We start from the raw sequence: 13,094 nt of genomic DNA on the forward strand, positions 1-13,094 counted from the left end.
AACCATCAGTGATGATCAGACAAAGATCACTTAACGACTTCATGGTCAGACTCCACACTGAGGCTTTGGTGCAGCTCAGGAGACCAATATCAGAACACTGTTGCGGCCCAGCAGACAAACAAGGTAAAGAACCACTGCTTTGAAACTTTACACCCTTGAAATTGTGGCCTGTGGTAATAACTTATACACTACAGATCTGGTGGATAGAGATTAAGCTTAAAAAACCCTGAATAATTTATTTTTCTTCAAACCTTCCCGGAATATATTCATCCAATCCAACAGAAAATGATTTAGTTGATCTAAAAACCACTTTCTTTAATATGACAAGGTCTGTTCCAGTTCAGCTGTGCAAAGCCTTGACTCAAACGATTCAGACATAACAGCATCCGACAGTTTAAACACACCCCTCACTTTCTCCAAACGGGAAGATGGATGGACGTCTTAACATCAACCCATCATGCACGTCAGACCCAGCAGTCTGACTCTCAACACACTGACACGTCCTGATCTATCTCCAGTCCGTTCTGGCTGTGGCGACGCTCTCAGCTTGTTTTCGGCCGACGCAGCACTTCTCAGGAGCGCGACGGAGGTGGCGAGGCCAGCGAGGCGTTAAAAAGGTGCCAAGTGTGATGCTTTTTTGTTTTGCCCTTACAAATCACTATCAGAGAGCGGCGTGTGCTGTAGATTTATCAGATTCAAGGATGTGGAGGCTCAGGGGAGAAAAGAAAAGAGTGAGTTTGATAAATTCCTTAATAAAATAAACCTTACTGAAGTGCAGGAGCCTCAGGAGAACCTGTGGTCATGAATAAAGCTTTTGTACGGCCAGCAATTTTATTCCTGTGGGGCAAATGTGCCCTTATTCTGATCACAATGTGCATCACCCTTCCAGACAAAAAGTCAGGTATACCCCTCACAATACACGTACAGGTACAGTCGGTCAATTTTTAATCAATATTGCCCTCACTCCACATTAGGTTGTTTTTACACTTGGTGTAACAATACCCAGAACATTTATAGATTTGTGGGCTTGTTAAGGAGAAGGTGCCATGGCTTCAGGATTGTGTTTACAAGGACAGTTCTTTTGACTGAATGACTTTGGACTGTGGGGGAAACCAGAGTTTTTTAAGGACAGTTGTAGCCTAGTGGTTAAGGTACTGGACTAGTAATCAGAAAATCGCTAGTTCAAACCCCACCACTGCCAGGAGCAAGACCCTATTGCTTAGACTGAATACTGTAAGTTGCTTTGGTTAAAACGGTCTGCTAAATGCTAAAAATTTAAACAAAACCGGAGCACCTAGAGGAAACCCACAGACACTGGGAGAACATTCAAACTCTACATATAAAGGACCCAGATCGCTCCAACTGGTAATTAAACCCAGCTGTAAGGCAACAGTGCTACCCACTGTGCCACCTAGGCGTACTCTACAGTAAACAATTTTTTAATAACATCAGTTTCCAGCTTTCATGTATTAGACTAAGTGTTGTTCTAATGAAACAATCCTAATAAATTGTGCTTATATGTATACGAGGGTTCTTCAAAAAGTTTCCGCACTCCATTTATTGAGAATTTAAAAAAAAAATTATCTCTTTTCTACAGTCGCGTCAGACCAACATTTTAATGCCACTGATGCGCCGCTGCGTTTACATCATCACATGAAAATCTTCTTCCCCCTAAAGCTTCTTTGAGCATCCAACAAGGTGGAAATCAGACGGAGCTAAATCCAGAATATAAGCGCTTTCAGTCTCTAAAACACGACAGATTACCTCCCACCCTCACCGCTTATAACCAAAATATAAAAGTGAGGATCATTTGTATAAAAGCTTTTAAAATAAAATAAGTACTCTTGAAATACTCTTCAAACTGGTGAACCAGTGTTTGCAGTGAATGGTGTTGTAATAAGGAAACAGAAAATCTGATGAACATCTGATGGTATTCTTCACCTTGGTCTCGACTGTTAGTTCCTTAGAAGAAAGGCCTTTGTTGGGTGTTAGGTGCTACACAAGTCACTCACATCTTTAATAATTTGATGATAAAGAGCACATTTATTGTTTTATCAGATCTGCAGTGTATCGTTTAAAGCACTTACAGCAATACAGAGTGAACGGACGTTTCTCCGTGATAAATGTGCTACTGCGTTTAAACACTAAACATTATTATTATTATTATTTTAAAACCTGGATAGTGTTTTACGTACTGAAAATAAGGTACAAAATAGAGCTTTGAAGAAACAGGACAGTACAATACTAGCATAAAGTACATTAGTGCATCTAAGCATGAATGTTAACACGTTCACTGGGGAAAAACGGTACATTTAAAAAATGTTTAAAAGCAAAAGTATAAAGCTTCTATTTCCTCTCATTAAAACATTTCGCGTTAATTAGAAGCCAAGCTGGAACATCATATATACAGAATCTGCTCTATAGCTCAATAAACGTAGTGATTTAAACACTGTTGGTAATGAAGAACGGAATTGTTTTTACCGAATAGCGGTGCGAAAAAAACATGCTACTGAATTAACAGGCGCAAAAACATAAAAAGTTTGTAGCTTAAAACCAAAACCGCGATATAATTGATTTAAAAAGCATGATTGTGGATTCTGAGTGAAAGAAACATACTTATCTACTTAACAAACACAAAAAATGTCTGATTTAGCATTTCATGGCGGTGTATTAAATTCAGACCCCACCCGCTTTCAGTCCGTGGATTAAAAAAAGTAAAACGACCGATTGGAACCACACGGTTGATTAATTTGACTTTTTATTCACATGGCAGGACGCTAGGAAAAGTAAATTCCCTTAAATTCAATTCAACCCAACGTATAAAAGTCTTAAAGCTCAATTTTGAGAACAAAACTCCTGTGTGCTGATACTGATACTGCAGTAAAGCTGGTGTGTAAATGAAGCCAGCAGGGTTAACTACTATAATGCTAAAGGGCTAAATGCTAAAATCATCTGTGTCTTTTAAAAATATATTCACTAGAGATTATTTCATCTACATGGCAGCACAAAGATCTCAGGCAGTTTTAATAACAAGATTAAGAATCTATATAATGATGATTAAGCAGAGATTCACTGATCCGATACTGAGCATCAGTTTGGGGTGGTGAGGTGAAGCATCTTAAAACTACGACAGGAAAAAAACACCACAGACGTGAAATAAAAGGAAAACTTCTCATTTTACCCCTTATACAGCTATTAACAAACATATTAGCGTTTAATATTTAATATTTTTAAAGCAATGTTCCAGTTTTTATTGTTTTTTCCAGGTTGGAAGTCAAAGTCTCAATATTTATATGATTTTTATTACATGTAGCCCTACAATCATTATATTTGTCCTTTTGTACATTAAATTCTGGAAGAGAAGAATCATGTTTACATTCTGTGTAACATCAGTGATCATTTAGATCAGAAACGTCTAATTATCAGATCTAAATAAATCATCTCCCAGTATTTTATGTCGACAGGAATAATAACTGAAATAAACCACTTCTTATCACCTGCCAGTGTTATATTACCTCACTGAGCCATTTTGTGTACAGCTACGCTCCATATGATGCCCCCCACCCCGCACAGGCTTTCCAGACCAGTCCCGGAGATCGCATATCACAGTGGCAGCAGTAACTGTGTTTATGTGGATGCCTGGTAAGGTCGGTAGAGCTCTGGTGAGAGCTCCATAGTGGTGTGCTAGCGTGTTAGACCGCTGTACCACCCGTCAAATGTTTGTTTTTATTGAAGTTCAGTATTGGATCAGTGCTCACAAGCACAATTTGTGCATCAGTTAGAAAAAAGCATTAATATGAATCTGCTGTTTGTTATGAATATAGATGTGTATTAATGTTACCAGGAATCATGAGCAGGAGGCTCACGCATGGATTCTCATGAAGTTCCGGTCACACCAGGCTTTTTTATGAAAAATTCTGCTCGCTATTTACATCACATGTATTTGAATTGTGTTTTTAATGCCAACGTCTAGAATTTTGCCAAAGAAACCAGCGCTGAATGAGCTGAGCTTTGCATCGTTACACAATTGATCCTGAATTTCAGAATTGCATGAAAACGTGTCAGTCAGGTGATTTGGTTCCCAAGGTTCATTTGGGAGGTTAAATTGTATGTATGAAGCTTTACAATTAAAACTAGTAATAAAAAAATGGTAAAAATAAAAGTCATTGCAAATCTGAACCACAGTGATAACGTGGTTAACAAACCAGCTAAAATCAGTTTCAGTCGTATCAAGACGTCTCGAAGGCAGGTTTCAAACGTGACCGGACCCTAAGAGAGAACCAAGAATCTGATAAGACTATAACAGTGTGCGCGTTTTGCAGCTTGTAGGTGTGAACTGACTGACAGTGAAAAGCCTCCACAGAACAGAATCTGAATCACAGAGCAGAGAGTCTATTTTTATGCTTCTATTTTTTTGTAGAGGGCAAAGACTTGGGGTTGTGGTGTTAAAATGGTCTTTAGACCAAGAAGGTAAAAAAATAGAAAATAAAGCAGAGCAAATCCATCAGTGGTTTCCACGTCCACTATGTAATGAGCTTTGTTGCATGAGCACAAATGAAATGGAACAGAAATGAAAAAATAACTTTAGGTCCAGGATAAACACATTAAGTCCAGATGGCTGGTTGAATAAAACTAATAATGAAGAATGTAACACTGACGCACGACGACTTGTAGCTTAGCTGGTGGAGCTGGCGCTCCGGTGACGGTCGGAGGATTTCCGGGCCGAAATGGAGACCCGGAGCTCTAGTAGAGGAGGATCCGTCTCTCGATGGCCTTGCGGCAGATGGGACACTCGCTCATGCGGTCGCCGCACAGCTGGCACGTGCCGTGGCCGCACATGAAGATCATGTTCTTCAGCCGATCTAGACACACCGGGCACATGGTCTGAGCGGAAACAAAGACATGGTTCATTTTGTAACATTCAAATTCAGTATCGACTTCTAAATCATTCACAATTCCACAGAACTACATTACAAACGGCAGCATTTATGTTATTATTTCTTTGCCTCATATTACAGTAAATACCTGTCCAGTAACTGTTTGATTTTGAAAGCATTTAAGGCATTAAAGGTTCGTTTTTGTCTCCGCAGGAACTTTTAACAAAGCATCCAAATACTTGGAGTCATACCTGAGATTTAGGGGTTCATTTGGAGAGGTTGTTACGTCTAAATTGGCTTTATAATTTGCACAACTCTACGATAACATGACTGATGTCGGGAATCTTTGCTAAACTGAAGATAAAAGGTTAATTACTATTAAAAGAATTGATCGTACCTGCTCTTTGATGTCCTGCAGCTGCTGCTGGAGCTTCTGGACGTCTGCGTTGATGTTAGTGTTGTCCTTGTCTCTCTGTAGCACTGGGATGTTTCCACTAGCTGTGAGGAGGCAAAAACGGGCGAATGCTGAGAAGTCAGTCAACACAACAACCGTCAGGTAACAGAAACCTCGTCTACTGCTGAAAACCCAAGAGCGGGCAGAAAGATGAGCGGGTTAAAGCTTATAAGAACTTCCATTGAGTTTGACATTTGATTAGCCAACGTTCAAGGTCCCTAAACCTTCCGGAGGAATGAAGCGGCCTGCGCAAAGGGGCTCTGAGGCCCAAGGAGCAGGAAAGAAGATTTGGGAGAAACAGAATTAAGGGGAGGAAGGGGAAATACTTACACCAACTTATCACCAGATTGTTGGGCTGGAGAAGATCCTGCGATCCTCCTGCCACTGAGTTAGAGCACCCTGCTGAGAAGCAACCGATCACAGGGTTACGTAATGCATGCTGCTGCACCATCGCTCAGGACTAAACCGTATCAGAGCAAAAAAACAGAGGAGGTTAAAGTGACCGGTTTAGTGAGCAGCATTAGGGAAGGACGAACAGGTCCCTTGAACAAGGGCCCGTCTAAAAAAAAAAACCAACAAAAAAAAAAAACAGGCTGCTCGTCAGAAATGGGCGGAAACAAAAGTACAAAGACATGAATTAGGTGGTCATGTTAGGAGTGCAGCGCTGTTTTATTCGAGTAAGTATTAATCAGTAAAAGTACACAAGGCCACTGGTTCAAGTCTCACCACTGTTGGGCCCGTAAGCCTAAGCAATTAATTGGTTTGTATTTGGGCACAATTGTAAGTCTCTTTAGATACAAATATATACACAAACTGGACTAATTTATGCTTTTTAACATTACTGTGTCACAGTTAATCAAGTTGTCTTGAGCTGGCAATTTAGTAGTTCAGTATCTGTGCTGAAAAAAGAGCAAGTACTAAGTGACCCGGAGTGACCTTTCATTCTGAACCGGGGTTATTTTTCACACTCCGCTGTGGTCTTCATCATATCCACTTTCAGTCCGACGATTTGCTAAACACTAAAGTCGGAATGCGTCTGGGTTCGTGACTACGGCTGCCAGAACGGTAAAGAATCCCGTCAGAGCTCGTCTCACAGGGACGAAGCAGGAACGCGGTCGCGATGCGCCAGGCCGCGATCTGAGAATAACCCGCGCGTGGCGTGTTCGCGGCCAAAATGGGAACGGCGGGCTGTTTCTATGAGGACGTTTGACATTTTGTGGGGCGTTAAACTAAAAGTGGCCCCTTATGACAAACAGAACACAGGCATGGAGGGGGAGAGAGAGAGATAAGAGTTACGAGCTGCATTCCTCTGTCGACTGAACTCTGTCTGAGTGCGTATATCTAGAGAGAGAGAGAGTGAGTGTGTGTGTGTGTGTGTGTGAGAGACTCCGGGTCACTATGAGATGTCAGCATGGAGGGATCTGTCCGACATCCGAGCGCGGCAACAAAGAAACAGACCCCTCTCAAAACAAATTCCACATCCAAGTGAACTTACACTAGTTTCCCTTTGAACTCAAACCAAACAGAAAAGGCTCAGGCGGAGGCTCGTGAGCGCTGATGACGGATGGAGGTGATCGAGAACGTCCAGCAAATAAAGAACGACACACGTACACACTCGGAACAGTGAACGCAAGATTCATAAACACAAGTCTTATGACACACAACTAGAAACGAATTGCTGCGTAATGAAAGTGTCAGCACGTATATAAACATTAAAAAATAAAACTGTAAAGAAGAAAACAAAAGACATTTCAAGGTCAACACGACAGGAACGATATGAGCATGAACACGAGTGAGAAGCATCAAGCAAAACGAAACCATCAAGAACAAAACAATAATAATGACAAAACAGTAAAAGAAAAAGGAAGCTTGTGGAAGTTCACTCACTAAGGTCCTCATCATCAGTGGCATCCTCCATACCTTTCCCTCCGCAGCACTGGACGAACGGAGTGCGCCGCTCCACCACGGATCGGCACTGCACGCACTTCTTCATCAGGCTGGCGCAGTCTAAACACACACACACACACACACACACACACACCGAGAGAGGTTACAACCTGAGCCACAGCACTGGAACCAACAGCAAGATGCACCACACACAGATCAATTACACCCATCATACCTATATAAGGTGTGACTAAAAGTGGTCATCAATTAAAGTCTGACCAAATCACAACGTAAATCACAACGCAAATCACCCACCTACTACCAAACCCTCTAGAGCAGGGGTGTAAACGTCTGTAGTGTATTTTTACAAGAAAATTAAAGTTGTTCTGGTATTAAGCAGGTTTTTTTTTTTTTTTTTTTAACTGCTTGAACTGTTTGAACTCTGGGTGTCACTCTCACATAAAACAAATCTAAAATGCTCCAGAGCATCAGTAGAGCGCAGTATAGAGCAGAGCACCAGTATAGAGCAGTATAGAGCAGAGCACCAGTATAGAGCAGAGCAACAGTATAGAGCAGAGCAACAGTATAGAGCAGTATAGAGCAGAGCACCAGTATAGAGCAGTGCAGCAGTATAGAGAAGCATAGAGCACAGCAGCAGTATAGAGCAGAGCACCAGTATAGAGCAGAGCAACAGTATAGAGCAGTATAGAGTAGAGCGCAGTATAGAGCAGAGCACCAGTATACAGCAGTATAGAGCAGAGCAGCAGTATAGAGCAGAGCACCAGTATAGAGCAGAGCACCAGTGCAGCAGTATAGAGCACAGCATCAGTAAAGAGCAGTATAGAGCAGAGCAGCAGTATAGAGCACAGCACCAGTATAAAGAAGTATAGAGCAGAACTAAAGCAGTATAGAGCAGAGCAGCAGTATAGAGCAGAGCAGCAGTATAGAACAATATAGAGCAGTGTAGAGCAGAGCACCAGTATAGAGCACAGCACCAGTACAGAGCAGAGCAGCAGTATAGACCAGTATAGACCAGAGCACCAGTACGTATAGAGCAGTATAGACCAGAGCAACAGTATACACCAGTATAGAGCAGAGTACCATATAGCGCAGTATAGAGCAGAACTGAGGTTTTGTTGGTTAACTTACTTTCACATGCGCACATGTGGCCGCAGGGCTGGAAGAGGACGGCTGCTTTCTTATCTGAGCAAACCACACACTCCTCAATCTACAGGACAAGAACAGAGAACTGGTTCAGACATCAAACTATGTACTACACACACAGAGAGACACACACAGAGAGAGAGAGAGAGAGAGAGACACACACATGTAGACACACACACATGGTACCTTGGTCCTGGACTGGACCTGCTCTTTACAGATGAGACACTTCTTGACTCGCGGTGAGCAGAGCGAGCAGGTAGCGATGTGGCCGCACGGTCCGAACAGGGTGTCCCGCTTCAGGTCCGAGCACACCATGCACTCCTCCAGAGTCTCGTTGTTGCTGTTTAGAGACGGGCTGCGAGATCCCACCTGCCCACTAGGGGGCGGAAATGAGGTAGAGGATGGAAAAGCAATATAAAAAAGACCAGAAAGGACAGGGCAAGAGGGAACAAAAGAGAGGAGGGTGAGAGGAAACATGACAGTGAAGACGGATGGCAGCAGGAAGGAAGAGAGGTAATGATGGGAAGGTAAAAAAAAACAACAAATAAAGATCAGACGTGACAGAGGCACGCTGAGATTAATACATCAACCTCACAATAACATCTCACAATTCTATTAAAGGCTTCACGTCTATGTACCTGCTTTTCTCTTTGTGGCACTTGGCGAGGGCTTTGCAGAGGCTCGGGTCGGGGCACAGGTCAAGCGGGGACTGGCCCTTTTTGTTGCGGATGGTCAGGTCGGCGCCGTTAGCAGCCAGGAAGCAGGCGATGGAGGCGGCGCTCTTCTTCTCCGCTCCCTGAGTGCCGAGTCCCATAATCAGCTACATAAAAAAATGAAATGAATATAAGTGAGAAGAAAATGGTAAATGTTACAGTAAACTTCACACTGAGCATCAGTCCACGAGGAGTCAGCTGTTGGATTCACCGGTTTGCAGTAAACGTGCACAACCAGCCACTGCAGAGTGCGCTTCGTCTCACTCACGCTGCCAATACGGACTCTAATGGGCTGCGAACAAGCGATTCATTTAGCAGCTGTTCCGCTGTTTAAACTCTGGGGAAGCTCCTGCCGTCTGCTCGTATCCACTCGGATGGAGGGTCTGATCCGTCCTGTCGACCTAACAGGAGCGCTCTTGTTACGACGAGTCAGGATGGTTTCCCTGGTTGCGTGCTGCCTCACTGCTGGGCCGGTATATTCAATTGTTTCCAGTGCGCGGCCGGATTGGAGAAGCGAACGTGCGGCGGATTTCAATGCATATTTATTATATTCTTTTAATGCCCTGTTGAATCAGGACCCACCGCAACTCTGACCAGGATAGATTGATTGATAAAAATTAACATTTACATTTGTGGCATTTAGCAGACGCTTTTATCCGAAGCGACTTACAATTATGAATGAACACAATTCGAGCAATTGAGGGATAAGGGCCTTGCTCAGGGGCCCAACAGTGGCAACTTGGCGATGGTGGGACTTGAACCGGCACCCTTATGATTGCTAGTCCAGTACCTACTGCTGCCCTTGATAAATAAACAGTAAATAAATTAAATAAAAGTTAGGTCACTAATATTAATCTATTGAAGTGATGTGCAAGCTGTAGCCTAGTGGCTAAGATACTGGACTAGTAACCAGAAGGTTGCTGGTTCAAGCCCCACCACTGCCAGGTTGCTGCTGTTGGGCCCTTGAGCAAGGCCCTTATCTGTAATGTAAGTCGCTTTGGATAAACGCGTCTGCTAAATGCCGAAAATGTAAATGTGCAAAGAAGTGGTAGCTCCAAGGTTAAGGTACCGGACCAGTATTACAGACTGGTTCAGAAGGTTGTCGGTTCAAGCCCCACCACCAAGTTGCCACTGTTGGGCCACTGAGCAAGGCCCTTGGCCCTCCATTATTTGCACTGTATCGGTCATAACCGTTTGTCATTTTGGATGCACCAGTTTCCTTCTCTTACTGGGATTCTGGGTCGTCTTTTCCCCCAGTTGCGACCCTGTAAAGATGACCAGCAGAACCCCTACCCACCCTCCCTCCCTCTGCAAAATAAAAATAAAGACCGAGACGTGACGTTACATAACGATCACTGTCCCATCAGAAGGGTGTGAGGCGGGTACCGTGTTTTTGGAGGGCTCCCAGGGCTCCACCTTGCTGACGTCCTGCATGTCCTGGAGCTGGCGGAGCTGGGACAGGGTGTGGTGGCGCAGGGCTTCGTGCAGGGGCGTGTCCCCGTCCTTGTCCTGCACGTCCAGCTTGGCCTCGGCTCTCACCAGCAGCTGCAGGGGAACACAGAGGGGCTTCGATTTAGATTTAAAGGGAATAATCAGTCAGTACTACGTTTCATCTGAGGCTGCTTTAATATTTCTAGTCCGGTTGAGGGGAAACGTGCATGATTAACAGTGATTATAATAACCTGTGTACGGCTCTACTGGACTAAATCTTTAAATCTGTGCTAGTTTTAGTGCCAGTACACACAAGCCTAGTAGGATAAAGCTTTAAAAATGACGACGTATGATGGTTATTGTGGATACTGACACTATAAACAGTGAATATTTGCCTGATGGTGCTTTTATTACAGCTGGAATAACTTTAAACAATATTTAATTGATTTAACTTATTAATTTTAAATAAAAAATACACGTCACACACACATACACCCACACAGGCGGCAAAGGGAAGCTGTATTTACAGTACAGTCAGATTTGCGACCACTGTTCCATTGGTGCTTTTCAATAAGAGCAGAACATGAGAGAAGGCGTGTTACTGTGAGCCCTTGGCGTGAACGTAACGCCTTCATACGATGGCATGGTGGCACAGTGAGTAGCGCTGCTAACCAAGGTTCGATCCTCTCCGTGTGGAGTTTGCATGTTCTCCCACAAGTCCAAAGACAAGCGGTCTCCAGATTATCTGGAGCTACTAGAAATTGCCCTGAGTGTAAGTGTGTGTGTGTGTGTGCCTTGTGATGAACTGGCGACCTGTCTGGAGTGTTTCCTGCCTTTCCCCCAATACATCAGACACACCGCGACCCTGACCAGGTTATAGCAGTGGTGAATGGATGAATAAATGCCCACATAAACACGATATAAATAGGGCTAGTTTGACTATACTTAATAAAGAGTACATGGAACAGTGGTCTTAAGTCAGGTTAGTGAATTACAAGACAACTGTTCCATGTGTTTGACCTTGATACTGCGTGATTGTAAATAATCTACAATAAACTGGTGTTCTTATCTTTTAGTCACTGACAGACAGAGGTTGCAGAAATCGTTGCTTATAACTGTACAACTCCAGGTTGCAACCATCATACACGGCCACAAGATGGCGTTCCAGCCACCCTTCCCCGTATCTCTCATTCCTGACCACGCGCTCGTTTCAGAGCCGGCAGGGACCCGGAGTCCTCGGGACAGAACGAATCCAATCACGGGGCTAATTTAGCTGCGTGTGTTAAACCCCATTCAGGACGGAGGAGGAGGACGAGGACGAGATGAATGCAAACGAAAGCAGAAAGCAGAAGGGAGAGATACGGGGGAACACCACTTACCCGGACGATCTGCGTGTGCTGCCGCTCCACGGCCAAGTGCAGCGCCGTCTGCTGGTTGACGTTCTGAATGTCCAGGCTGGCGCTTCCCTGCAAGAGAGAGCAGCAGAGTCAGAGCGGCTTTAATCGCATTCAGCTGAGAGCGTAGAGTCTGGGAGTCGGCCCGCGCCGTACCGACTACTTTCAATCATGCGCCATTAGCGAGACGCATCGGCCAAGTGAATCTGGCAGCGAGACCTGCAGCGATAAACGATCAGAAGTGCTTACTGGACACTTCTGAGCTTTGTTTTATTCCTATACGGTCCGTGGCGCAGTTGCGCGTCCGACAGGAAGAACGTGCGTTCGGTAACGGGGGCGCAATGCTGAATTTGTATTCAGATTTTTCCTCTAAACCTCTTAGCAACACAAACTCACGGCACTGCTGCAGTGCAGCTCCTGCTGCAGCTCGACTCCTTCCCTCTCCAATCCCAGAGCCTTCAGGAACAGCCTGCGTCCAAAAACATACTGATCTCTCTATACAGACGCATCTTACGTCATCCTGCACTCCTGAGAAGAGGGCATGTCTAAATTCTTAGATTCCTTAAAATGCTCCTACTGAGAGTGATGATCTGACCGAAAAACGAGGAAAGCAATCCCAGAATTCACTGCGGCACAACAATTCTCACAAAAAAAGACAAACACAGCGAATGATTGCTGGTCCAGTGCCTGAACCGCTGAGCTACTGCTGCCCTTGATAAACAGAATATAAATTCTATAAATTCTATTGAAGCGATGTGCAAAGAAGCGGTAGCTCAGAGGTTAAGGTACTGCTGGTTTAAACCCCACCACTACCAAGCTGCCACTGTTGGGCCCCAACTATTTAGCTAATAACAAAGCTAAATAAAATAATGCACCATTTTCCTTTTGTTACTGGGAACCCTCACCAGTAACAGAAACAGTACAACACCAAGCCACCCTCCCATGATGTGTTTAATCTGTATAAAGGTGCACAAGTGTCGTTTATTTGTAAATTCGGGCTCGTCTGGGACAGTTTAACATTTTTGGTACACTGACGATGACGTTAGCTGGATCAGGTAGGCAGTAGGCAGCAAGGCAGCTCACTAGGTTTTCAGACAGAACCGTAGTAAGTAGCGTGAGAGCTGTAGCGCCTCGTTCCTTCACTCGTCACACCTAGAGTGGATCAGCGAGCAGC

At 44.1% G+C, this 13,094-nt stretch overlaps 1 protein-coding gene across 6 annotated transcripts in view; it reads right to left on the reverse strand.

Annotated features, from left to right (window-relative positions):
• Positions 1 to 2,023: 2,023 nt before the first annotated feature.
• mib1 (MIB E3 ubiquitin protein ligase 1) overlaps positions 2,024 to 13,094 on the reverse strand; it is a 49,310-nt gene continuing 38,239 nt past the window's right edge. For 3 of the 6 annotated variants that reach the window (XM_062988069.1, XM_062988070.1, XM_062988071.1), the window contains exons 15-23: positions 11,906 to 11,992; positions 10,482 to 10,640; positions 9,021 to 9,202; positions 8,569 to 8,758; positions 8,368 to 8,446; positions 7,219 to 7,338; positions 5,662 to 5,733; positions 5,275 to 5,375; positions 2,024 to 4,884 (exon numbers count right to left, since the gene is read on the reverse strand). In XM_062988069.1, coding sequence (XP_062844139.1) covers positions 4,744 to 4,884; positions 5,275 to 5,375; positions 5,662 to 5,733; positions 7,219 to 7,338; positions 8,368 to 8,446; positions 8,569 to 8,758; positions 9,021 to 9,202; positions 10,482 to 10,640; positions 11,906 to 11,992 — 1,131 coding nt within the window. In that variant the 3' untranslated portion in view covers positions 2,024 to 4,743. Of the gene's footprint in view, positions 4,885 to 5,274; positions 5,376 to 5,661; positions 5,792 to 7,218; positions 7,339 to 8,367; positions 8,447 to 8,568; positions 8,759 to 9,020; positions 9,203 to 10,481; positions 10,641 to 11,905; positions 11,993 to 13,094 lie in introns of those variants that run through there. The other 3 variants (XM_062988072.1, XM_062988073.1, XM_062988075.1) reach the window with 3 other exon arrangements.

This window comes from Trichomycterus rosablanca, chromosome 25 (genome assembly GCF_030014385.1).
Source record: "Trichomycterus rosablanca isolate fTriRos1 chromosome 25, fTriRos1.hap1, whole genome shotgun sequence".
NCBI lineage: Eukaryota > Metazoa > Chordata > Actinopteri > Siluriformes > Trichomycteridae > Trichomycterus > Trichomycterus rosablanca.